A 27,882-nucleotide genomic window follows, 5' to 3' on the forward strand; every position below is an offset into this window, starting at 1 on the left:
AGTCCCTTTATTAATTCGGGGTCGCCACAGTGGAACGAACCGCCAACTTATCCAGCACATTTTTACGCAGCGGATGCCCTTCCAGCCGCAACCCATCTCTGGCAGACACACACACTCATACACTACAGACAATTTAGCCTACCCAATTCACCTGTACCGCATGTCTTTGGACTGTGGGAGCACCCGGAGGAAACCCACGCGAATGCAGGGAGAACATGCAAACTCCACACAGAAACACCAACTGGGCTGAGGTTCGAACCAGCGACCCAGCAACCTTCTTGCTGTGAGGCGACAGCACTACCTACTGCGCCACTGCCTCGCCAAACATCACCTCACCTCATACTTCAGTTTCTCATCAAATCTTCTGACCAATCAAATGCTCTCTTGTATCTGACATGCCCCGCCCCCTTCAAGACGCTTCTCTTTTGCTTTGCATTTGCTGCACTTGAGAGATGCAGAGCTGTGATTAAAAACCAAACGCTATTGGCTGTTTGTTTGTTTGTTTTCTCAAAAGAGGAGGAGCCATCCATGTTTTACTCGAGATCACACTTGAAATAAATAACTGCACATTTATAGCACTTGACAGGACCTTTAAACATTACAAAAGATGAATTAAACCTTCATTTTTATTATACAGTGGGTGTTTTGAATCTCAGATCTTGATGAATGACTTTAAGAAAACGTTCTTGCTAAAGTGGGTGGAGTCTTAGAGCCACGCCCCCTCGTTACATCATCACTCCTGACCAATGGGAGTTTGAATGTGCCAAAGCTAACGATTGTGTTAAATGAGGTCACAGTAGTTTTATTCTTTAATTAAAACTGAAATGTCCTCCTGTTAGACGGCATCTGATGCGACTTTTCTCATCTGCAGGTTTTTGTTAGGAAGTCCTGGTGGAAGATGAACAACAGGTCAGTGCTGCTATCAAACCAAGAGCCCAGAACAGAGATGATCACCGCTCACAGCCTTTCATTTTACTCCTCTATCCTCTTTTTTTTTAATGAGTTAGTCCTGTTTGGGCATAGAGATTGCTCAACAAACTGCGTAAACTGAAGCCCTTTTCAGCCGGACCTTCAACAACTAATGCTGAAAGGAGAACACCTCCACTCGTCTTTACAGGAACGCAAGTCTGATGCAGAATAAAACAACCCATCGCCCTGAATGTGCCGTCGACGGTCCTTATGGTAGGATTTGTTAGTCTGTTGTCCATTTTCGCAAGACTAACCTAAAAGTCTAACGGAGAAAACTGATGCCAAGAATATAAAACAGTATTTAAGTGTCAATAAACCTTTTGTAAATGTGTAGATCGTGACAAACTTGGGATTTAACCTGGTCTGCTTTGAAGGAAAACGTGAAGACAGATGCACAGCCAGTCAAAACCCTTTCAAATTGATTTATAATGAGCTGATTCTGCTTATAAAGGCTCATTTATTGAACAAACACAGTAAAAATGGTGGAATGTTACTGCAATATTAAATAACTGTTATTTTATTGAATGTACCTTAAAATTGAGTTCATTCTAGTGATTTAAAGCATGATTAGTCTACATAATCCTTAAAATATTCTGCTCAAGAAGAAATGTAGTATTATTCATTTTTCTTCAGCTCAGTCCTTTATTTATCAGGGGTCGCCACAGTGGAATGAACTGCCAACTATTCCAGCATATGTTTTATGCAGCGGATGCACTTCCAGCTGCAACCCAGTACTGGGAAACACCCATACACTTTCATTCACCCTCATACACTATGGCCAATTTAGTTCAATTCACCTATAGCGCATGTGTTTGGACTGTGGAGGAAACCCACGCCAACATGGGGAGAACATGCAAACTCCACACAGAAATGCCAATTGAGGCAGCCGGGACTGGAACTAATAATTATGGCATAGTTTTAAAACTTTTAATATAAAATAATCCTAAAAGACAAATATCATTAGTGATTTAGTACCGATATTAACCGATCATCATAGAACGTCAAATCTGCATATTATAATGATGTGTAAAGGATCAGGTGACACTGAAGAATGGAGAAAAGTCAGCTTTAAATACACTACCTGACAAAAGTATCGTCGTCGATCTTATTTGTAAGAGCAACAATTAACACCTTGATTTCTAGTTGATCATTTGGAAAAGTGGCCGGAGGTGAATTTTCCTGATGAATTATCTGTTGATCTGCATCCCAAACATCACTAATACTGCTGAAGACCTACTGGAACCAGCATGGACCCAAGATTGTCATAGAAATCAGTCAAGTTTGGTGAAGGAAAAATCATGGTTTGGGGTTACATTCAGTGTGAGAGATCTGCAGAGTGGACGGCAACATCATCAAGACATTTGTGCTGCCCATTACATTACAAACCACAGGAGAGGGACAATTCTCCAGCAGGATAGCGCTGCTCCTCATACTTCAGCCTCCACATCAAAGCTCCTGAAAGCAAAGAAGGTCAAGCTGCTCCAGGATTGGCCAGCCCAATCATCAGATATGAACATTATTGAGCACTTCTTGGGTAAGATAAAGGAGGAGACGTTGAAGATGAACACAAAGAGTCTTGATGAACTCTGGGAGTCCTGCTGAACGCTTTCTTTGCCATTCCAGATGACTTTATTAATGAGTGATTTGAGTCAGAGATGTATGGATGCAGTCCTCCAAGCTCATGATGAAGTCAGACACAATACTCACTCTGTCTCCACTGCAGCAGGACTTTATATTCTATACTGGACATTATTTCTGTTCAGTGACAAGACTTTAGTCTGAGCAGAGTCAGACCTTACTGTCCTAATTAAATATTTAACATTCAAGACATGATCATATTTTATTTTGGTAAAATAAGCGTCATCTAGAGGCCTTTCATATTACCGCTTCTGACACCAAATGATCAACTAGAAGTCAACTTATTATTACTTGTTCCTAAAACTTGGATAGCCGACAAGACTTTTGTCAGGTAGTGTAAATAAAATCTGAAGCTACATTCAATAATAAAGGAGTTAATTAAAATTGTAATAATATTTTATATGCAGTGTGAACTGTATTTTGGATCAAATAAATGCAGGCTTGGTGAGCAGAATCTGCTTCTTTTAGAATGTTTTTTACCGATGACAAAAGCTTGACTGGTCGTGCACATCAAGTCCAACATATTTTATGTTTAAAAGCTGAAGATATTAATGGTGTGGTCAGAATTTCCAACTAGAAACTTGTTTTATTGCTGTTTTTTAAATCCCAGCAGTTCATCTGTACAGTGTTTGCTGAGCTGGCATTGATAGATGATGTTACAAACGATTCACATATTTACAGCAACGTGTCATACAATAAAAAAAAAGGTCTTAAATCCTGAAAACACGCACACACAAAACATTGGTCACTTGCTTGTTTACCAGGGATCCAAAAGTCTCAGGACTTTTAACACTTAGTAAAAATGTTGTCAGGAAATTATCAGTTGTTGTCATGAGACTGGAGTTCAGTTCTTAAACAGCGCTGATTTGTCATTGTGTTCACATGCTCAACAGAAATGACTGTGATTGGCTGTAAAGGTCATCAGTTCATCGAACTCATTACTGTTTACTGAGTGTAGCCACAGATACAGGAACATTGGAGCGTTTTAAAGGCGAGAAGATCAGCGGGGGCTTCATGTATCAACGCTGCGTACGCACAACTTTGCGTACACCAGGTTCCACGCTCGCGTTTAGCGGTGAGTTCGGTGAACTGATGACTTATTCAGCCAATCACAGTCATTTCTGTTGAGCATGTGAACACAATGGTAACTCAGCTCTGTTTAAGAACGAGCCCTAATGTTAGTTGGATATGGAAGTATGATTGGTATTGAGTTCCAGTATCATGACACATTAGTTCAGGTTTAGTTGCAAATAAGCGAATCTCCAAAATAAAATTAATGAATGGCTTAATTGCAAAAGTTCGTCTAAAATATAATAAATAAACTTAATAAATGTATAAATAATAACATTTTATACCAATTTTGACCATGATATTACTTTTTTTTTTTTTAATTCTGAAATTTTAATTCATCATCACGCATGTAATGTCATTTATACAGTAATTAAATTGAAAAATCATTATGAAATATCCAATATGTAGCTTTTTTCCTCCATAGTCTCTGACTTCTGGACCCCACAGTCACAGCTTCTGTACATCTAGACCTGTTTCATAAACAAAAATAATAACAATATAAAATTTTCAAATATAAAACATAACAAAATGCAACGCGCGGACCACTCTGGAAATGTTTGGACATTCAGATAGGAAGTGAAGACAGGAGTTTGTTAAAAACACAGCGCTCAAAGATAAATGATGATGATGATCATCAGTCTTTAAGTTATATAAAAGATGGAAATATTCCACAGATGTCACTGTCAAAAACCTTTGGCACCAAGTACGACGAGGAACTCGGCACATCTAGAAAAAACACAGCATCTCACACTGCAGCAGAAACACACACTTGATATAAAGCTCCTCATTTGAGTGTGTGTGTGTGTGTGTTCATATGGCGGTGGTGCTGCTCTTGTAAGCAGGACAGTCCCATGTCAGGCCATCTCCAAGAGGAGGATGAGTTGAGGGCAGGAGGACACGCCACAGCCAATCACTGATGAGATACAAAAAGTACTTTAATTTTACATTTCTGATCATAAATAGTTTTAATAACTCATCTCTAATAACTGATTTATTTAATCTTTGCCATGATGACAGCACATAATATTAGACTAGATATTCTTCAAGACACTTCTATACAGCTTAAAGAGACATTTAAAGGCTTAACTAGGTTAACTTATGTTAATTAGGCAATTCATTGAACATCAGTGGTTTGTTCTGTAGACAATCCAAACAAATATAGCATAAGGGGGCTTATAATATTGACCTTAAAATGCTTTTCAAAAATTAAAAACTGCTTTAATTGTAGACTAAATAAAACAAATAAAACTTTCTCCAGAAGAAAAAATATTATAGGGAATACTGTGAAAAATTCCTGAATCAGTTCAACATCATTTGGTTAACAATTGAAAAAGAAAAAAATATTGCACAGGAGGGCGAATATTTTTCCTTTTTACTGTATATACACACTACACTACCTGACAAAAGTCTTGTCAAAAGTGGATCCCAGTTGTGAGAGCAACAAATAATAACTTGACCTCTAGTTGATCATTTGGGAAAGTGGCTGAAGGTGGATTTTTTTTTCTGATGAATCATTTTAAGCTGCATCCCAATCATCCCAAACACTGCAGAAGACCTTCTGGAACCAGCATGGAGCCAAGATTCTCATAGAAACCAGTCAAGTTTGGTGAAGGAAAAGTCATGGTTTGGGGTTACATTAAGTATGGGGACGTGCGAGAGATCTGCAACATCAACAGTCTGAGGTATCAAGACATTTGTGCTGCCCGTTACATTACAAACCACAGGAGAGGGCAAATTCTCCAGCAGGATAGCGCTGCTCATACTTCAGCCTCCACATCAAAGCTCCTGAAAGCAAAGAAGGTCAAGCTGCTCCAGGATTGGCCAGCCCAGTCACCAGAAATAAACATTATTGAGCACTTCTGGCGTAAGATGAAAGAGGAGGCATTGAAGATGAATCCAAAGAATCTTGATGAGCTCTGGGAGTCCTGCAAGAAGGCTTTCTTTGCCATTCCAGATGACTTTATTAATCAGTGATTTGAGTCAGAGATGTATGGATGCAGTCCTCCAAGCTCATGATGGAGTCAGACACAATATTCACTCCGTCTCCACTGCAGCAGGACTTTATATTCTATACTGGACATTATTTCTGTTCTGTGATGAGACTTTAGTCTGAGCAGAGTCAGACCTTACTGTCCTAATGGAATAATTAATAATCAAGGCATGGTCATATTTTATTTTGGTAAAATATGTGTAATCTAGAGGCTTTTCATATAAGCCACTTCTTTATATATTCTTTATATGTTGTTCCTAAAACTTGGTTCGCCGACAAGACTTTTGTCAGGTAGTGTATATGTGGGAAATAATAAAATATTTAGCATCTCACCTTCCTTTTTCCACACCGAAAAATATCCTCCAGTTGTTGATTCTTCCATGATGGTACGGGTTACGGAAAAGCTGCGAGAGTTCATAACACAAAAGGGTTAATAAAAATGTGAAATGACAATGAAAATCTGTGTGTGTGTGTGTGTTTTCATTCTATCAAATATTTCCCAAATGATGTTGAACAGATTCAGGAAATTTTTCACAGTGTTTCCTATAATATTTTTTCTTCTGGAGAAAGTCTTATTTGTTTTATTTCGGCTAGAATAAAAGCAGTTCTTAATTTTTAAAAAACATTTTAAGGCCAACATATTAGCCCTTTTAAACAATATTTGTTTCCGATAGTCTACAGAACAAACCATCATTATACAATAACTTGCCTGATTACCCTAACCTGCCTAATTAACCTAATTAACCTAGTCAAGTCTTTAAATGTCACTTTAAGCTGTAAAGTGACATTTAATTAACCTAGTCAAGTGTCTTGAAGAATATCTAGTCTAATATTATTTACTGTCATCATGGCAAAGATAAAATAAATCATTAGAGATGAGTTATTAGAGATGAGTTATTAAAACTATTATGATTAAAAATGTGCTGAAAAAACCCTGTTTAACATCACTTGGGAACCATTAGAAAATAATAATTTCACAGGAGGATTATTAATTTCATCTTCAACTGTATATATTGAATGTAGTATGTATAATAATGGTATTATTAGTGTTTGCAGTACTACAAAAATTTAGAGACTCATTTTTTTTTATTTGCATTATTTGCTGCTAGAACAAGAACAACAAACTAATATTAATAAAACTAATAATGAGCATAAATAGTAATGAAAACCGCAGCACTTATGCAATCACACAAACATTTCTAAAATCTATTGTTTTTATTATTATTATGTATTTAATAATAGCAAATATTTATCCAGCTACTTTTGTCCTGCTAAGTTTGCATCAATTGGTATCGAAAAATGAAGAATGAAATAAAAAATTAATAGAAAAACATAGAAATAAGTCCAAAAAATGTATTATAATAAACAATGTATTCAAAACATTGTATTCATAAATATAAATGTATGAATAACAATAGATATTATTAATAATAACTATGCCAATTATCGGCAAGACTAATATTTCTAACAACAAAACCAGAAAATAGAAGAATGAAAATGAAAAAATGAAAGCCAAATAATAACAGATGTGTGTGTTTTTTTTAAAGTTATCGATTGCATTGTGCTGCTAGTTTCAGAAAGGCATTTGTGAAGTGCTCTTCTCTCTCCTGAGTGAGTGTGTTTGGTCAGCTCGTACTTTCCCCCTGAGTTTGAGTCGTCGTCTCTCCTTGCGGTTGATGTGTCTCTCCACGCTGGTTTCTCCTCTGGTGATCAGAATCGCGTGCCACAACGTCAGAGCACCCAAAGCCACTGCCACTGAGCTGAACACACACACACACACTCATCATACTGAGGACATTACATAGACTTCCACTATTATATATCAGGTTACAGATTAAGGCAGCACAATATATGGTTTCAGCATCGATACCACAACGTGCACATCTGCAATAGTCACATCGCAGGGTCGGCAATGTTGAGTCTGGATTATAGTTGACAACAGAATTGTATTTATAAGGATTTTAAATGAAAATCTTTACATTTACTTGTCCTGTTTCTAGTTCTAATATCTACATTTCAAAGCGAAAACATAATTATAAACACACACACGCATGCACACAATGTTATACAGCTATCTTTATGGGGACTTCTCATTGCTGTAATGATGTTTTTACTGTACCGGCTGTAAATTCTGTCCTCTACCCTCACATTTACCCTTAAACTCAACCCTCACAGGAAACAATCTGCACATTACATTCTCAAAATATGTAATTCGGTGTGATTTATGAGCCGTTTTCTTTATGGAGACCAAAAAATGTCCTCTTAAGGTCAAAAATGACTGGTTTTGCTATATTTGTGGGAACATTTGGTCCCCACAACACACAAAATAAAAGCACAAACACACACACACACACACACACACACACAGATCTCACCTGGTCAGCACCCACAGGTAAACCAGACTCTTGTGAACCATTCGTTCCTGATGAGTGAAGGCAGGTGGAGGAGTTTGATACGAACTCTACAACAATAATATTAATAATTAATAATAAGACACATGCTCAAATCACTGTTTTAGAACATAATCATACTGTTATATAATCAACTATATATTCCTAATAATAATAATAAAGTACCACTACAAATCTGGGGTTGGTAAGAATTTATAAAAGTCAATTTATTTGATTTTAAAATACAGTAAAATATTATCACACATTTAAATAACTGATTTCAATCTTAATATAATTTAAAATTGTAATTTATTCCTGTATTTCAATGCTGAATTTCCTGCATCCTACTTCAGAAATCACTCTAATACGCCGATTTGATTATCAAGAACAATGCATTATTATAATCATCAATGGAGTTTTTAAACGTCTATTTATTTATTCAAATACAGTAAAAATATTAATATTGTGAAATATTATTACACATTTAAATAACTTGATTTCGATCTTGATAGATTTTAAAATGTAATCAAAATAATAGCATTTACTTGAAATGATAAATGTCAAATGAATACCTCTATTTCTTGTGTTTAAATCAAATCTCACTGACCCACAGGCATCTGAACATTAACAACATCTCTGAAGACTAAAACCATCAGATCTACTGTAACAATCCTACAAATGTACTACATGGCTACAAACATTAAAGGAACAGTTCACCCAAAATTGAACATTTCCTCACACTCATGAATTTCTTTCTGCCGTTAACCACAAAAGAAGATACTCTGAAGAATGTTGGGGAGAAAAAAAAATCCATTAGCTTCAAGAGTAACTCAAAGGCTGCTTTTTTCCAGAATATCCTCCCTTTTTGTTCAACAGTAGAACGAAACTCAAACAAGCTTGAAACAAGCGGAGAATGAGGAAATTAAAGAATTGAGATTTTTGGGTGAACTGGCCCTTTAAGAAGAACTAGTGACTCTTCCTCTACTGTCTGTGGCTGCAGGGTCACTGGGCAGAGGCGAACACTAGCTACAGTTTGAAGTGGTTCATCACCTTTCATCAAAGTTGTTCTGAAACTATTAAACAAAACCCAGAATGAAGCCACAGCTGCTGTCTGGGCTTTCCATGTCTTTCTAGACCTCCCTTTCTTCATGTGTTCAATACTTTTCCCCCTCATCTTATTACACAGAACTTCATTTGTAAACTAAATAGTTTTGTTTTCTTTGCCTATATGGATTTCCAACATCTGGGGAAAATTTCAAGTCAACAGCACCTTTAGAAATACGTTTCATTGCTTATTTCTCCCACAGTGCAAATAGTCAACACCATTTCGCACTACAGACCTCCATTTAACACAAAAATGAAAAATGCTTTGCGGAAATCAACGTGTTTTAACCACAGAACATTCTTTACAGTAAAAACATGTGAGAAATGTCAGCTTTTGCCCTCAAGGAGTTTTGCCCAGTGAACCTGCAGCCTCTGTGAAGCTTCTACCTGATGCTGGAATGAGATGTAAATAAGCCCCGCCCCTGGCACCGCCTCCCCCTGAGAGGCTCCGCCCTTATACCTGCCTGACTACACAAATACACACACACACATGCATATAAGCCCACTGTAATGAACACATAAAGGCTTTCTGAAGGAAACATTCTTATACTCAGCATTAAGATGATCAAACATGACAGTCTTGTTACAAATTCAACAGGAGTTGCCACAACGGATTGAACCTCCAACTATTCCAGCATACTTTGTTAGAATATTCTGCTCTAGAAGAACTGACTGACCTCAATGGCATTGTAAGCGTCCAGGAACATGTCTTTGGCACTGATGCTGCAGTAGACGCAGCCCATGGTCATGAAGAGACAGAAACTGAAGAAGTAGCGGTGGTTGAAGTGACCCACGCAGTTATTCAACCAGGCTGAGCGGAGGATGTTAAGACGGAAACACGCGTGCAAAAACACTACATTTCATCTACACATCGCAAGGTCAGTTTTATTTAATGGTGGATTCGGAAGGATACGACAGTGGTGGTCCATTTTCAAAATACATCTGTAATGGGAAACAAAACAACAGCACAATATTAAAAGTTTTTATTAATATATATATATATATATATATATATATATATATATATATATATATATATATATATATATATATATATATATATATATATATACAGTATATACAGATGAAGTCAGAATTATTCGCCCCCTTCGAATTATTATTTTTTTTATATTTCCCAAATGATGTTTAACAGAGCAGGGAAATTTTCACAGTATGTCTGATAATATTTTTTCTTCTGGAGAAAGTCTTATTTGTTTAATTTTGACTAGAATAAAAGCAGTTTTTAATTTTTTATGAACCATTTTACAGTCAAAATTATGAGCCCCTTAAAGATACAACATAGATTTAATAAACAGCAACATTACATAAACAATAAGTATATGAGACATCTCTCAATCGCCCCCCTCCCCCCTTTAAATGTATTTATTTACTTATTTATTTTTATCTTTTGTAGTAATTTATTTTATATATTTTTATATTTAACTTTAACACAATATATATTGTTTTAAAATAAAACTGCAATTTTTTGTCCTTCTTTTAAGTATCCATCTGTTATGGATAGTAACATATAGATGTTGTTTCCTTACTGACTATTTCTGAGGCATCTCTGATTTTGTGTTGTGTTCTAATTAGTTAAAAAAGTTTAAAAATGAATGAATTAAAAACTATTATGTTTAGAAATGTGTTGAAAAAAATCTCTCCGTTAAACAGAAATTGGGGGAAAAAATAAACAGGTGGGCTAATAATTCAGGAGGGCTAATAATTCAACTGTATATATATATATATATATATATATATATATATATATATAAATTAAAACCAGACATGAAAATAATGAACTTTCAAAACTGGTGATTATTTATTACATTACCTCTTATTCATTAATTACAAAATCCAAAAATATCACAATAGTTAAATTAAATTGAATCTAATTTGACAGTTATGATGATTTTTTTTATCAATTACACATTTCATTTAAAAAAATTACATTTTATTTTATGTGATATATATTTTTAAATGTTACTTAGAAAAAGGAATTATTTCTTTTTATATTAAAATTATTGATGTAAAAAATGTCATTAATTTTTATCCAGTATTTACTAAATTGTTATTCCACATGCTGCCACCAATGTTCGTCCATCATTGTTTTTTTTTCTTATAAAAAATGTTTATTTATTTATATTAATTCATTAATGAGTCTGACACACTGCACATGAGAAGAGTTCAGTCCTGGTGTGTGTGTGTGTGTGTGTGTGTGTGTTGTGTACCTGTTGCAGATGCTGCAGTGATGAGTTCGGGCTGGTTTGGGAACTATACATTTTTTACAGATGGTAACAGTCGGAATATCAGTCTTTTCCTAAAAGAGAAAACAGAAGCACAAAACAAACACTAATGAAAGATTCACTCCTAAACACACACGCGCAAAGTAAATCAACCAACCCATCTGTACATCCATCTCTCCATTCATCTATCCAACCATTAATTTATCCATCCATCCATTCATGTTTACTTATCTATTCATTCATCTACCCATCCAATCATCTATCCGTCCATCTATTCAACCAACCACCCATCTATTCATCTCTATCCATCCATTCGTCTGTTCTATCTATCCATCCATCTATCTATCCATGTATCTGTCTGTCCAGCTATCTATCATTCCATTCATCTGTCCCAATATTTAACCATCTATCCTTACGCCCAGCTTTCTATCCATCTCTCCATCCATCCATTTATCAATCCAGCTATTTATCCATCCATCCATCCATCCATCCATCCATCCATCTATCTCTCTCTCTCTCTGTCTGTCTGTCTGTCTATCTATCTATCTATCCATCCTTCCATCGGTCTGTCCATCGGTCCATCCATCCGTCTGTCTGTCTGTTCGTCCATCATCCATCCATCCATCCATCCATCCATCCATCCATCTATCTATCTATCTATCTATCTATCTATCTATCTATCTATCTATCTATCTATCTATCTATCTATCTATCTATCTATCTATCTATCTATCTATCTATCTATCTATCTCTCTGTCTCTCTGTCTGTCTGTCTATCTATCTATCTATCTATCTATCTATCTATCTATCTCTCTGTCTGTCTGTCTGTCTGTCTGTCTGTCTGTCTGTCTGTCTATCTGTCTGTCTATCTATCTATCTATCTATCTATCTATCTATCTATCTATCTATCCTTCCATCGGTTTGTCCATCGGTCCATCCATCCGTCTATATGTCTGTCTGTTCGTCCATCATCCATCCATCCATCCATCCATCCATCCATCCATCCATCCATCCATCTATCTATCTATCTATCTATCTATCTATCTATCTTTTTATCTATTTATCTATCCATCCATCGATCCATCCTTCCATCGGGTTTGTCCATCGGTCCATCCATTGGTCCATCCATCAATCCATCCATCCATCCATCCAGCTATTTATCCATCTATCCACTCGTCCAGCTATCTATATATCTGTCCATCCATCCATCCATCCATCCATTCAGCTGTCCATCTATTTGTCTATCCATCAATCCAGCCGTCCAGCTATTTAACCCGCCACACATCAGTCTGTCTGTCTGTCTGTCCAGCTATCTAGCCATCCATCCCTCCATGCATGCACCCCGTCTATCCAACCTTTTCATTGCAATTTTCCCCTTCACTTTCTAAAGATTTGTTGTTTTATTATTTTTATACCTATATCAACCGTATTAACTGTGTACAATTTTATTGAAGGCATTTATGTTCCTTTATTAAACCAAACGAGAATACTAATTTTAGCTTAAAAATAACATTAGCTTTTCCCAGAGATGGGTTGCGGCTGGAAGGGCATCCGCTGCGTAAAAACTTGCTGGAGAAGTTGGCGGTTCATTCCGCTGTGGCGACCCCAGATTAATAAAGAGACTAAGCCGACAAGAAAAGGATTGAATGAATGAATGAATGAATACCATTAGCCCATAAACACATAAGCCATCTCTTCTGCAATTTATTTTTGACAACAGGAGTTTATTATTGTTTGTGCATTGTGTTTTTCTCAACTGCATAAATGTAAACTAAACACATATGGCTTCCTTAACATGCAAATCACAGCTCACTTCAAATGTGAACTAGACTGTGCAAAAACAAGTGTAACGTAGTGCAGCACCTGCGGAGGGAATCCAGGCTGTGTGGTCGTGGCTTTATAGTAATGAAAGACGACCATGAGCAGATTCCAGTGGCCGTAACACAGATGCCAGAGGATCCAGTAAACGGGATATGAGCTGAAGATGATGGGCAGAACACACAGATACACGATAACCACCACTGAGCTGGTCAAGGCCATCACCAGACACACAAACACCTGGATGGAGGAAACACACACCAGACATCATAACAACTTCCACGTTTCTTTCTAGTGGCGATTTCTCAGTTAAATTTCATTACTTTGCAATTGATTTGAATAATTAATAACAACAACATGTTTTAATTCGAATAAAATGCTGTATTAAAAAGATGAATGTTATGTACCACTCCGAACCAGCGGGTCATGTTGTCCACTAGCCAGTAGATGGGCTCAAACATACAGTCCAGCACCGTGTCTGAATTGGTCTGGACGTTGTAGTAGAGGGACTTCAGCACCACCATCCCATAATTCCACAGGTCTCGGACTCTGCTGCGCTTTCTGTGTCCCCGACGAGGACAGAGTCTGAACCAGCGCAGGAAGAGACGCATGATCCTGGAGACGGACCACCTCCAGCTGCGCATCCCCCTAAAACCCATGCACGCACACACAGACACACACAGTAAATAAGTAGTGATTAAGAATTGACAACAACCACATATTACCTAATTAGTTGTTTATAATAGTCAAATAATGCATTTTTTTCTTATTAGTTTTCTTATTATTTTCTTATTCTTATTATTATTATTATTATAAAATATAAGAATGAATTTCATTCCCAATAAAAGGCAAAAAAATGACAATATAAAACACACAGACATTATAAAAGGACATTTTTGATATATATATATATACACACATTCTTTTGCTTAATTGACTTCTTCATATATATATATATATATATATATATATATATATATATATATATATATATATATATATATATATATATATATTTTTTTTTTTTTTATTAGTACAAATTAATTATAAATTTATCAAAATAATTGTTGTTTATTTTTAAGGCAATATTAATTATAACAATAATAATACAAATTTTAATAATACAGTATATATATTTATAAAAATAAACAACAATATTCTGATAAATTTATAATTAATTTATAATAATAATATTAAAAAAAAAATATATATATATATATATATATATATATATATATATATATATATATATATATATATATTCAGAATATTACCTAAATTTTAATTAATTATCAGCGTTATTGAATTTAATGTATCAGCTGAATTTAGTGTATCAGTTGTATGTGCATTCACACAGACGATAAGTGCAGAAAAATAAACAAGTAATATATATATATATATATATATATATATACATATATATTTAATATTTTAAAATATCTATTAAAAACAGAATGATTTACATACACTTAAACACAGAACATATTCCAATAAATAAACTAAAACGTTAATCTTAAAATAAATCATTTAAATAAAAACAAAAAATAAATACTTTTGATCGATACCCATCTCTAGTTAACATGCTGCGCACATATATTGAAGATATCCCATGATATTCCATATAAACAAGTGAATAAATAAAAAAATAATAATAATTACATTATAGAAACAAACTAAAAAAGTAAATGAGTAAACAATTAATATTTTATTTAAAAAATTTAAACTTTTATAAAAATAATGATGTATATACACTGACTTAAATACAGAACCAATTCCAATAACTAAACAACAAATAAAATAATGGAATAAATCAATAAACCAAAACGCACATACAAATAATTTAACATAAAATGGACAAACAGGGAAGTTTAAATGTGAGGGATTCCAAAATATTGCCTAAATATGTTGATTAATTATAATCAATATATCGAATTTATCAGTATTGAATATTTTTTACCAAAATCCCTACACTGAAAAAAATTAATTCAGCAAAACTGTTGCAAACTATTTATATGGGCTGAATTTAAACAAACAAATTAAATTAAGTAAAGTTCAACTTGTTTAAATCAAGCCCAAATAAATTGTTTAACACCACTTAACTTTAAAAAGAAAAATGTAGTTAATCCAAGGAATCATCTTTGAATAATTTTTATTCAGTGTAGTTAACATGCTGTGCAGTGTGCACATATAATGAAGATATCCCATCATATTCCATATAAACAGGTGATTAAATAAAAAAATATGAATTATTATCTAAATTATTAATTTATTTTCACACAGACGTTAAAAATCCAGAAAAGTAAATGAGTAAATAAATTATTTTTTCTTAAATATTTTTAAAAGTCTAATAAAAAGAGAACGATTTACACACACACTTTAACTTAAATAAAGAACATATTCCAATAAATCAACTAGAATATTAATAATTAAATAAATCAATTAACCTAATGTTTAAAATAAACCAAATTGCACATGCAAAAAATAAATAAATAAATGAACAAATAAATGTTCATGAATAAATAAATGTACAAATAAATAAATGTACAAATAGGAAGACATTTCAAATACAAATACAAAACTGCAATTAATCATAAGTAAATCACATAAAAACCCCACACACTTATCATATTACAGTAAAAAAGCTAAATAAATGTGTGAGTATATCAATCAATTTTAAGAAAGCAGATAAATAATGAAATAAATAATGTAAAAAAGCTAAATAAATGTGTGAGTATATCAATCAATTTTAAGAAAGCAGATAAATAATGAAATAAATAATGTAAAAAAGCTAAATAAATGAGTGAGTATATCAATCAATTTTAAGAAAGCAGATAAATAATGAAATAAATAATGTAAAAAAGCTAAATAAATGAGTGAGTATATCAATCAATTTTAAGAAAGCAGATAAATAATGAAATAAATAATGTAAAAAAGCTAAATAAATGAGTGAGTATATCAATCAATTTTAAGAAAGCAGATAAATAACGAAATAAATAATGTGAGAAATATCTTTCAAGCTCACACGGTGTGCAGCAATCCTTACCCAATTCTTATTTTACGAACTCTCAAGCGAAAAAAAAAGGAGCCAACAAAAACTGCTCCTATCTTTGCACACCAAGACAAAACCCGTCCTTCAGCCCGATCTACTCCAGCACTGAGACCCTACACACACTCACTCTCACACACACGACGGCATTAGTTTGATTAAATAAAGCATGTCCAGATCAAACTACCAGCTCAGCATTATCAACGAATGTCCAATGCAGGACAGAAAAAAACACACGCTAAATATTTGATCACGTCCTTGGCAGTTCACCTTATGTAACAAACAACAACCAACTTAAGAAAAGTTTCAGGTCTCCAGAGCAATGTAACCCAGCACTGGATGCACTTCCTCAGAGGATAATAAGAGTCCATCTGATACGGCCAGAGACTGATGAAAGTGAGGATTAGTTACAAGACTGCAGGCGCGTGTTTTTTTTATTTGCATCCCATATACGAGCACAAGCAGCATCTTTTTTTTTTTTCCAAAGGTCACAGGTGGAAGATGAGCTCGTGGTGAAGAAAACAGCATGACATGAGAAGATGAGCTCAGTATATACGTTTGAATATAACGTAGAATAGGGCTGGGCCGATCAATCGTATTAAAATTGAAGCTCTGGACATTTTTACTCGATACTGATCCAATGAGACAATCATACAGGAGAAATATGGGTCACACTTTACAATAAGGTTCATTAGTTAATGTTAATTAATGCATTGACTAACATGAACAAACAATGAACAATACATCTACTACTGTATTTGTTCATGCTAGTTAACGTTAGTTAATGAAAATACAGTAGTTCATTGTTAGTTCATGTTAACTCATGGTGCATTAACTAACGTTAACTAGCATGGTCTTGGATGTTAATAATGCATTAGTAAATGTTCAATTATGATTAATAAATGCTGTACATGCGTTGTTCATGATTAGTTCATGTTAGTAAATGCATTAACTAATGAACCTTTTTGTAAAGTGTTACCGAAATATGCAACAAAAGGAATCTATTATTGTGCTGATATTAGAGATTCACTGATTTTTTGAGCGCTGAAAATTATTGGTGGAAAAAATAGGTCATGCTGTGTCACCCGGTATTGCTTAGTACACTCGTTTCACTTTCCCGCCATGCAGCAGTTCTCTTTCCTGCCAGCAGTATCCGCCTTCAGTCATGATTGGGATACTCTTTTAAAAGTGGAAGCATTAACAACTAATATAATATACAGCTGAAGTCAGAAATATTAGCCCCCCTGAATTATTGGGCCACTTGTTTATTTTTTCCCAAGTTCTGCTTGTCGGAGAGAAGTTTTTTCTTGACACATTTCTAATCATAATAGTTTTAATAACTCATTTTTAATAACTGATTTATTTTCTCTTTGCCATGATGACAGTAAATAATATTTGACTAGACATTGTTCCAGGCACTTCTATACTGCTTAAAGTGACATTAAAAGGCTAGGTTAATTAGGTTAAATAGGCAGGTTAGGGTAATTGTTTTTGTATGATGATGGTTTGTTCTGTAAACAGTCGGAAAAAAATATATAGTTTAAAGGGGCTAATAATTTTGTCCTTAAAATGTTGTTGAAAATATTAAAAACTGCTTTTATAATATCCGAAACAAAACAAATAAGACTTTTTTTCAGAAGAAAAAATATTATCAGAAATGCTGTGAAAATTTCCTTGCTCTGTTAAAAATCATTTGGAAGATATCTTCAAAATGAAGAAAAAAAAAATCGAATAATTCTGACTTCAACTGTATATAACATTATCGTTCAATATAGAAATAACTATCGACATTGTATTTTTGCCATTTTGCCCAGCCCTAACTTAGAACATGTTGATCAAAATTCCTATACATTTTTAATAATAAAAAAACATTATTCTTACTTAAAAATAAGGATTGATTGAAAATATAAATCTAAATGTGTGAGTGTGTGTGTCAAACCGGACCATTTTTATATTCTCTAGAACAATTGAAAGGGACCAGAAAAATATTAATTTGTCAACATGTTTTGTACTTAAAATGTGGAAAATAAACACAAAACTTAAAAAAGTAAAACAGTATCGACAGTATACAACATACTTTGTGGAAATTCTGGGAATTAAACTGCACAATCCAAAAGAAATATTGCTAATCAAAAGGATAAGATATGTCTCTCTATAGAACAAAAACGATTGGCTATTTTATTTGACATTTTTGCATTTATGAGGAAAAAGTGTCGTCATGGATGTGACAGATGTGAAATTGCCACTTGTGTGACTTTGGTAAATCAAATATAATTGTTTGAAAACAATGACAGAATTTTTTTGAGCATTTCTAAAAGTACTGTAAAGTACAAGAAAACACAAAAAAAACATAAAAACGGTTTGCATATGTTGGTGAAATCTTAAATTTTTTTTTTCATGGTAAGGTTGACATTTGCATGGAATTGCTCATATATATATGTATATATGTACTACATGTATGTATAGTATATATTGTAAAAAAAATATGCAATATATATTCATATAGAATTTGTAAATTAATTTTTTAATAGATTAAAATTGAATTTATACAGAAAACTTTTTATTTATGTTTACATATATATTTATATATAATTTTTATTAGACATAAATATTTTATTGATAATTATTTATTGTTTTATTGATTGATTTAATTTATATAGGAAACTTTATTTATTTTTTAATTTATAGACTAAAATAACTCAAACAAAAATAATAACTATCTAGACTTAAATAATAACCATATAATAACAATTATATATATATATATATATATATATATATATATATATATATATATATATATATATATATATATACATATATATATATATATACATATATATATATATATATATATATATATATATATATATATATATATATATATATATATATAAAAAGATGGAAAGTCACTAAAAACTATTGTTTAAATAAAATATAAATATGTGTTTGTGTTATATTAGCTTTTTTATTCAGATTAAAGAACTCTGAAATGTACAATATCCAATCAAATGCAACCATTAAAAACTGGTCCATCCATATAAATGATCAAAAATATACAAATATAATAATTATTCATAAAAAGAGGCATTATACATACACACACACAAACACACACATACATGCATATATAATACTAATATTTGATCATTAAGTATTTATTAGTAAACAGTATTTACTTTATTAAACTGCATATAATGCATATATCAACATAATTAATAGTGTATTATCACTAAAATCACAACTAAAATGATTAATAAATAAAATGAAAACAAATACACTTGTACTGTAAATATTATATTTTGTTCAAATAAATAATCATGTTTTGCCCTTAAAAACTAGCAATTAATTAAGTGATTAGGTGTTAATAATATTCATTATTAGGTAAATACTTCAAAAGCACCCATCAAAATAAGAACACAAAACAATAAACTAATTTTTAAAACGTAACAATAAAAGCAAATTATGAAAAAAAAAACACAAACATTTATCTAAATAAATGACAAATTGTTCTATGGAGTAACATGATTGATTTATGTGTGCCTACAAGCACTTAAATATTAAATATTCATGATCCTCTCAATGGTATGCTGGCAGACTTAATTAATTGAATATATTCTGAGGAACGCAGATGTCAGTATAACAGCTGGTCTTAAAATCGATGATGAATAATGAGGCTTCAAGTGCCTAAAATCTGCAGAAGATCTCTTTTTTATGGACTTACAACATAAAAGCGTGCTCGCAAGTGAATTTCCTTCTCCCACAAAAGTAAGGAGCTTTGTACTGTAATTGGAAAGGATTAACCTGTGTCACGTATTACAGCAGAAACTCTCACATATCCTGTTAGTACATTTACTTAACGTTACTCATGCACTCTGAGGAGCATTTCAGGACATATACAATGAATATATATATATATATATATATATATATATATATATATATATATATATATATATATATATATATATATATATATATATATATATATTATACTTATTACAATAGAGCCTTAAACACTATTGTTTCCTCGTTCTCCTGTAAATCCCATACGTGTAAAATCCAGGTAAAAAATCTGAACAAACACATACTGTTACATTGCACATGGGATTATTAATGCTGTGTGTACGCCCAATGTAGCGTTTGATTGGTCACAACTTTTCCTAGTGACATTACAATAATAATCTTCCCCATTATTTTTAGGTTTATGGGCGGCACGGTGGCTCAGTGGTTAGCATTGTCGCCTCACAGCAAGAAGGTCGCTGATTCAAGTCCCGGCTGGGCCAGTTGGCATTTGTGTGTGGAGTTTGCATGTTCTCCCCGTGTCCATGTGGGTTTCCTCCTGGTGCTCTGGTTTCCCCCACAGTTTAAACACATGCACTATAGGCGAATTGAGTAAACTAAATTGGCCGTAGTGTATGAATGTGAATGAGTGTGTATGGGTGTTTCCCAGTACTGGGTTGCAGCTGGAAGGGCATCCGCTGTGTAAAACATATGCTGGATAAGTTGGCAGTACATTTCACTGTGGGTACCCCTGATGAATAAAGGGACCACGCCAGGTAAATGAGTGAATGAAGTTTAAGACTATATTAATTAAGTCTATATTAAACTAACTGTATATACATATATGTGGGACTCTTATTTTGAAAAACGGAGAAGCATGGAGACTAAAATCTGAACGTAAAATGTAGGATATATGGTTTATAAATTTATTCAACGGCACTCTGACATCGAATAAGGTCTTTTTAATTGATTTTTTTTTTATATTGTGAAATTTGCAGAGTAAGTTTGTAATGAGGCAACAAACACATGTATAACTAAAACAACTTGAATGTTTAAGGTGAGATACTGCAGGCAAACAGTGTTTTAACGCAGCCGTCAATTTAGAGATTTTTGGCTTTTTCAGTCTAACGTAAAGAAAACATCCAAAATATACTCTTTAGTGTTTCTTTTGTCCTGCTTTATTGATTTTTGCCGGTAGATAACAATAAAATTTTTATGCATTTTTTTTAACAGTGAGCAATAAATGTCCATTGCAGCAACTCAGATACAACAAACTATACATTTTTATACATGTTTTCTTAAAGTTTTTACAGTTGCATATGTCCATACATAATATGTCTAAATATTTATTTACAACAGCTTACTCTACAAAAAAAATAAATAATAATTATTTATATATATATATATATATATATATATATATATATATATATATATATATATATATATATATAATAGCTGGCTGTATGCTGCATTCTCTGAATTATATATTCATCACAGGCGGCAACACCAAAGCTCCAAAAATACAAATGTATTATATTAAAAAAGCTGAATTATGGAATGATAAACAAAAACAACAACAACAAAAAACACTTGACTGTAATAATGAGTACAAAAATTAAACAAAACTTTGAAATCTGACCTCATAAACGTTTACATGTTTGTGCCAGAACCTAATTCTTAACTATTTCATTAAAGACTGCTATTTGATTATTTTTAACAAGCTATTCTTAATGTAATCAATCAAATGTGTAAGTACGATACACACACACACATATACATATATATATATAGACATAGACACACGCACACACAAAGATAGATAGATAGATAGATTTTATACCTATTAATATATATATATATATGTATATATGTATATATATATGTATATATATATATATATATATAGAGAGAGAGAGAGAGAGAGAGATAGATAGATAGATAGATAGATAGATAGATAGATAGATAGATAGATAGATAGATAGATAGATAGATAGATAGATAATACTTACTAACCTGCAGTGTTCTGTCTTAAAAAAAGAACCACTTGAGTGTGGGTAAATGTTATTTTTTGGAAAAACTAACCTTTTAAGTGGGACAAAAAGCAAACATGCTCAAGCAGTCATAATAGTTGAGACCAGCTGTAAGTCTATTGAACGTCTATGGTCAGGTTTGCCATCTGTCTGCAGTGGAGCAGCACGGAAACCCACACTTGACCTGGTTCTGCAGTCATGGTTATGATTGACACCTTGTAACACTGAGACACTGTAGTATGAGCTCAGGTGTCCAATACACTTTCACTTCAGACCACAAGGTAAACTTTCCACTGCAACTGGAACAAATACAACCCGGGGAACAAACTAACAGCGTAATAACAGTAAAATGAACTTTAAAAATCATATGACAGTACAGAGAGTGACGTGTTTGTAAGTGGATGAGCAAGAAGATGCACACTCAGGTGAAACAATTGTCCAAATTCAGCATTAATACACTTTCAAATGATACGTACCGAATCTGGTCCCGTTCAGTTAGTCTCCCGAAGAGTTTTTTAACATGATTTAGGTCATGTTCGTAGGAAAATTAAGCATATTGAGAATTATCACATACGCTGAATATATCGTGCACCTCTAACCGCTCTGTTGGTTCAGCGGCACTTGGATGAACTGAATAACCAATGACACTTCCGGTGTTTACCGCAGATTTTAAAATAAAAGTCGCGACTTTAGGTCAGTGTTGACAGGTTTTCGGATGGAGAAATATTATTTTTAATTTTAGCGAAATAAATTTTTACCGACATCAATGAAATTTTTTAATTGTATCTTTTTGTATCTGTTAACTTCATTTACGATGCATATTTAATTGTTGTTTTGTTAACTGATTTTGCACTGAGAGATACATTTTGCACATCTCCATTTCATCAGCTCTTAACGTTAATAATGTTTTCAATTTGGGGTTTTATTTAAGCAGTGTGTTCCGTGTGCTTGTGGTCTTTAAGGTTGCCTTTTTTAACATTTTATTTAAGCTTTTTTGTGTGTGTTTTAATATAAAAAACGAATTATATAAACATGGTTACCCTGAACAGTAGAGCAAAATGAATAATAATAAAAAAAATAATAATAAATAAATAAATAAATAGAATATATTCAGTTGCTGAATGTGTTGACAAGGGTTGCCTTTGTTAAATTGATTGCTTTTAATTGGACATCCAGTAATTTAGCCAAAAATAAGAGTCCTTCATCAAAGTCATTATTGCTTTTAAGTTAGTTAATTCCTCACACTATCTTTTAATTTTATTTTAATTTTAAATCTTGATTTTGTTTTACATTTAAAAAAAATGACGTTTGTGAATATAAAAATAGCCAATTAATTGTCCAGGGTTTTTAAGTAACATTAATTTAGCCAATAAAAAGTCCTCATTGTTTTTAAGTTAGTTAATTCCTCATATAGACTCACAATATCTTTTTATTTTAATTATACATCCTGAAAAAGGCTTATATTTACACAATGTACGTTTGTGAATGAAAATTAGCAAACAAAAAGAGTTATGAAATACGCTACTTTCATTTTAAAATTAATATTAATCAAAGATAACACTCTATATGTAAATTCACAATCGGGATTTGCATAATATTTGATAAAATCAAGCATGTTACGGTGAAATGTCAATGTGTGAGGGCGTCTTTAAGGTTGCCCAGGGTTACAGCTTCCATGTATTGACGTCAATGGCAGGCTTTGATTGGTGTTTTACCGTTTCCGGTAGGCAGAAGACAGTGCGCCTGTGAAGAAGAGAGTCGTTGTGCGTCTGTGAATAACGGAATAACACAGAACCCGAGTCGCGTTATAAAGGCTCGGTAAGTAGTAATAATACTTTACATGTCATGTTTTGTCGAGTACACGTCGCTTTAGACATCTGTAGCGATCGCTAAACGCCACAAATGACGTTTGTTTATGCTACAGATAAAGATGGCGACCACTTAACGGCCTTCAGTTCGATATTTAAATGTCATCTCATTTTCAAATATGATTTATTTCACGTTTTATATTAGATGTTCTTGTATATTTTATATTAGATATTCTATATTAGAACATCTTTAACGTTCTCGTTGTCTTTAGACTACGTTTTTAGATAAAAACGAATTATACTGTAACTCAAAGGGGTAGTTCACCCCAAAATTGAAAATTTACTCATTATTTACCTACCCTCAAGGTGGTTTCAAACCTTATTAAGTTTCTTTTTTCATAAACACAAATGAAGATATTTTGAAAAAGCTGAAAACCTGTAACCATTGACTTCCATAGTAGGAAAAACAAACACTTATGGACGTAAATGGTTACAGGATTTCAACATTCTTCAAAATATCTTCTTTTTATTTCAACGGAAAGAAAGTCATAAAGGTGTGAATAGGGCTGCACAATGTAGCATCAATATCACAATGTGCGAATCCGCAATAGATGCATTACAGGATCTGCAATGTCAAGTTAGTTCAGAGCACATGAAGTGATTGCAAAGTTTCACCGTAATATAATGGTGTGAAAGAATGTATTTTCAAGACCTGTGATTAAGATTTCAAGTGAACTTAAACTATTTGGGCACAAGAAATGATAAAGTCTGCCCCTTTAACAAAGAATGAATGTGTTTATTTATACAATGAAGACTCCATGCAGAGTTATTTTACATTTGATTATTGAATTTCTGTACCTCAATACACCATCAAAAACCATAAAGTGCTGTTTATTTAATTTTCTTTCACTGTGCTATTGCACTAATTATTTTTTTTGGGGAAATTTTGTAAGTTTTATGCAGATGAGCTTACCTACAAAATCCAAATCAAAGGAGAATGATGAGTTATCTTGTGAAATTATGTCCATAATGCAATATAAATTGCAGAAAAAGGAAATTTTGCATAGTCCGTTTTCCTAATATCTTGCAGCCCCACTGAAAAACATTATTCAAAGATGATTCCTTGGATTTACTCAATTTTTATACGTTAAGTGGTTGTAAACAATCTAACTGTGTTGAATTTAAACAAACAAATTAAGTTGAACAATATTTAATTAAATTTGTTTGTTTAAATTCGACACAAATAAATTGTTTGCAACAGTTCTGCATGCAACACTTTTTTTCAGTGATGGTTGACGTAAAATGATGACAGAATATTGTTTTTTAGGTGAACTTTACCTTTAAGGCAGGGGTGTCAAACTCAATTCCTGGAGGGCCGAAGCCCTGTACAGTTTAGATCCAACCCTGCTCCAACACACTTACCTGTAGGTTTCAAACAAGCCTGAAGGACTCAATTAGTTTGATCAGGTGTGTTTAATTAGGGTTGGAACTAAACTGTGCAGAGCTGCGGCCCTTTTGGAACTGAGTTTGACACCTGTGCTTTAAGGTGTTTCAGTATTCTGAGTTGTTTTTTGCTAAATGTGTCAAACGTAACATTAAAGCGAACGTGCGCAATATGTCTATTCGCAATAGTAAACAGAAAACAGAAATGTGCGCACATCTAAAAAATCTCGAAGGCAGGTGCTCGATCAAAAATAAACATTGTAGCTAAAGATCAAAAGAAAATCAATCGGTCGAAACGTTGAGTGATATTATAAGAGCTAACGTGGCACTGTGTCTATCCGCAATAGTCACATGGCAAGATATGCAATGCTGAGTTAGCATTATAGTTTATCATACCAGCAAGCACAGGTCAAAACACATGACATTTCTGGAGTCGCTGCAGAATTGAGCCACAATAAAGTAAAAGTTTGTCATTTGTATGTGTTTTTAAGGCTCGTGACTGTGTCTTTAATAAAGTTTAAGAGCACAAGAAATTATCATTTTAATACAGATTAATTTTATTGGATTAATTATGAAAACTATGCAGTGTTTTGCATTTAATTGATCTACCTGAAAGCCATTAGTTATCCCAAAGATAATAAATTGCTGTTTATTTCACTTTAATCTTCACTCCATTGTGTTTTTATCAGTAATCTACAATCATAAATAAATACAATGGAGCAAAGATTAAAGATTAAATTATATGTGTATAATTAATTGTGTAAAAATATATTTATACAACATAATATATAAGCTTATAGGTGATTCACTCCCTTACAGAATCATCACAATCTATCTAAATTAATGAGTAGAGCTATTCAATAGAGCTGGTGAAATTGAATTCATATCGCAATATATATTGCATAGAAACAAAATATTGCAATGTCAGGTTTGTCCAATATCCTGCAGCCCTAATTACCATCATTTTTAATATTCTGTAACATGAATTTAAATTTGGGATTGTTGTACTTTAGTCTTCATTCTAAGTCTATACATTCTATGTATAGTAGCATTTTCATATATGATGATGATAATACATATACAAGCTGTAGTATAAACTTGTTTTACTGTAAACATTGGGTCATAGTAAACGCATATAGTCTGCGCAGTTCATAAAACTGTCCAGGTGTGTCGAAACAATAATCTCCAGATTATTTCTGGCATCAATCTCATTACTAAAATGATGCTGTAATCCTGTTCCTGTCCTCTCGGGGAATCCAGTATGTTCAGAACATCAGATCTGCTCTGAGTTTTTAAAATATTTATCATTATGTGCGAACGTTTCTATTTTTAAGTTAGTATTAACAAAAATAATTTTTAGACTGAGAGGTTTCATATTAATGTAGGCTCAATATAATAAAAAGTCACTCATATCGCTTTTACATTTACATAATTAAAACAAAAGGAACTTTATTATGGCTTAAGACATGGGTTTGTTTATTGAGATATTTCTTTAATTTGTCATATAAATAAACACACTTAACACTTGTTATATATGCAGTAGTGCCCACAAGTGATGTATGGATGGACCTACAAGTTAATTAAATAATAAAAAATAAATAAAACAATATATTTCATTGAGAAAATCGCTAACGTTTCTTTAAGATTATTTTTTTTCCCTATATATCTTTATATATCTTTTTCTATATCTTTATTTATTTGGCAAAAAAGACAATCTGCATCATTTGGGTCTTATTTTTCTATTTATATAATAATTAATTGATTGTCCATTATATTTTATTCTTTAATAAGCATGTTTTTCTGCATTATTTAAAAAAAAATACTTACAAAATATCTACAAAATCACATATTATTTGAGAAATTTTATTAGTGTATTATTGTTATTATTTATGTATTACTCAATATTTTATTATAGTGGGATTTTTATTATAAATAAATAAATAATTAATAATGAATATTACAATAAATATCATTGATATTTTAAAAAAAATGTTTTATAAGACTTTTGCTAGTTTTATTTGTGGATATTCATTTTCAAATTATTTTAGTGCTTCAGCCTAAACTAATAAAAAAACTAATTATTTTATATATTTATATATATATATAAATAATGACTTTGTCTTTTCCCAACTATATTAATATTTATTATCTAACAATTGCATTTGTAATAAATTTATATAATGATTAATTGATTGTTTATTTTATTTTATTCTTTAATAAGCAGCCATTTTTCCAGCAATATTAAAATGATCACATATTATTTGAGACATTTTATTAGTGTATTATTATTATTATTTAAATATTACTGTATTGTATATTAGTGGCATTTTTAATTTAAATAAAAAAAACAATTAAAAAAATAATGAATATTAAATATCAATACGATTTGTATTTTTTTATGTATTAATTTTCAAATAATTTAAGTGCTTCAGCCTAAACTAATAAAAAAAACATACTAATAGTTTCTTTATTATGTTTTTTCCCCAGCTGTGTTAATATATATGTTATATATAATATATATATATTATTTAATAATTAAATTAAAT

General features: G+C 32.3%; 4 protein-coding genes across 17 annotated transcripts in view; 3 read left to right on the forward strand and 1 right to left on the reverse strand.

Moving 5' to 3' along the window:
- mms19 (MMS19 homolog, cytosolic iron-sulfur assembly component) overlaps positions 1 to 3,346 on the forward strand; it is a 46,438-nt gene extending 43,092 nt beyond the window's left edge. For 2 of the 4 annotated variants that reach the window (XM_005155991.5, XM_073917726.1), the window contains 2 exons: positions 872 to 909; positions 1,008 to 1,314. In XM_005155991.5, the coding sequence (XP_005156048.1) occupies positions 872 to 902 (31 nt within the window). In that variant the 3' untranslated portion in view covers positions 903 to 909; positions 1,008 to 1,314. Of the gene's footprint in view, positions 1 to 871 lie in introns of all 4 variants that reach the window. The other 2 variants (XM_073917725.1, NM_001347662.1) reach the window with 2 other exon arrangements.
- The window catches only part of frmpd2 (FERM and PDZ domain containing 2), a 423,788-nt gene that overhangs the window by 317,103 nt on the left and 78,803 nt on the right, over positions 1 to 27,882 (forward strand). The gene's annotated exons all lie outside the window — the stretch shown is intronic.
- zdhhc16b (zDHHC palmitoyltransferase 16b) lies at positions 3,174 to 22,717 on the reverse strand. Of its 10 annotated transcripts, none has more exons than XM_073917473.1 (11): positions 22,685 to 22,717; positions 13,631 to 13,871; positions 13,269 to 13,463; positions 11,391 to 11,479; positions 10,076 to 10,104; positions 9,840 to 9,973; positions 9,550 to 9,630; positions 8,044 to 8,129; positions 7,305 to 7,428; positions 6,002 to 6,072; positions 3,174 to 4,591 (listed from the first exon to the last, which is right to left on the reverse strand). In XM_073917473.1, exons 2-11 carry the CDS (start codon positions 13,865 to 13,867, stop codon positions 4,489 to 4,491), a joined length of 1,149 nt encoding a protein of 382 aa, XP_073773574.1. In that variant the 5' UTR covers positions 13,868 to 13,871; positions 22,685 to 22,717; the 3' UTR covers positions 3,174 to 4,488. The 10 variants fall into 10 exon arrangements, with proteins under 10 accessions (XP_073773574.1, XP_009304660.1, XP_073773576.1 ...); XM_009306385.4 differs by having other exon boundaries at positions 22,562 to 22,717; XM_073917475.1 differs by lacking the exon at positions 22,685 to 22,717 and adding an exon at positions 22,138 to 22,384.
- The window catches only part of prkar1ab (protein kinase, cAMP-dependent, regulatory, type I, alpha (tissue specific extinguisher 1) b), a 25,511-nt gene continuing 21,439 nt past the window's right edge, over positions 23,811 to 27,882 (forward strand). The window contains 1 exon segment of one of the 2 annotated variants that reach the window (NM_001017732.1): positions 23,811 to 23,903. The gene's annotated coding sequence lies outside the window, so the exon portion shown is untranslated. 2 annotated transcript variants of the gene reach the window in all.

Source organism: Danio rerio, chromosome 12 (assembly GCF_049306965.1).
Source record: "Danio rerio strain Tuebingen ecotype United States chromosome 12, GRCz12tu, whole genome shotgun sequence".
Taxonomy (NCBI): Eukaryota; Metazoa; Chordata; class Actinopteri; order Cypriniformes; family Danionidae; genus Danio; species Danio rerio.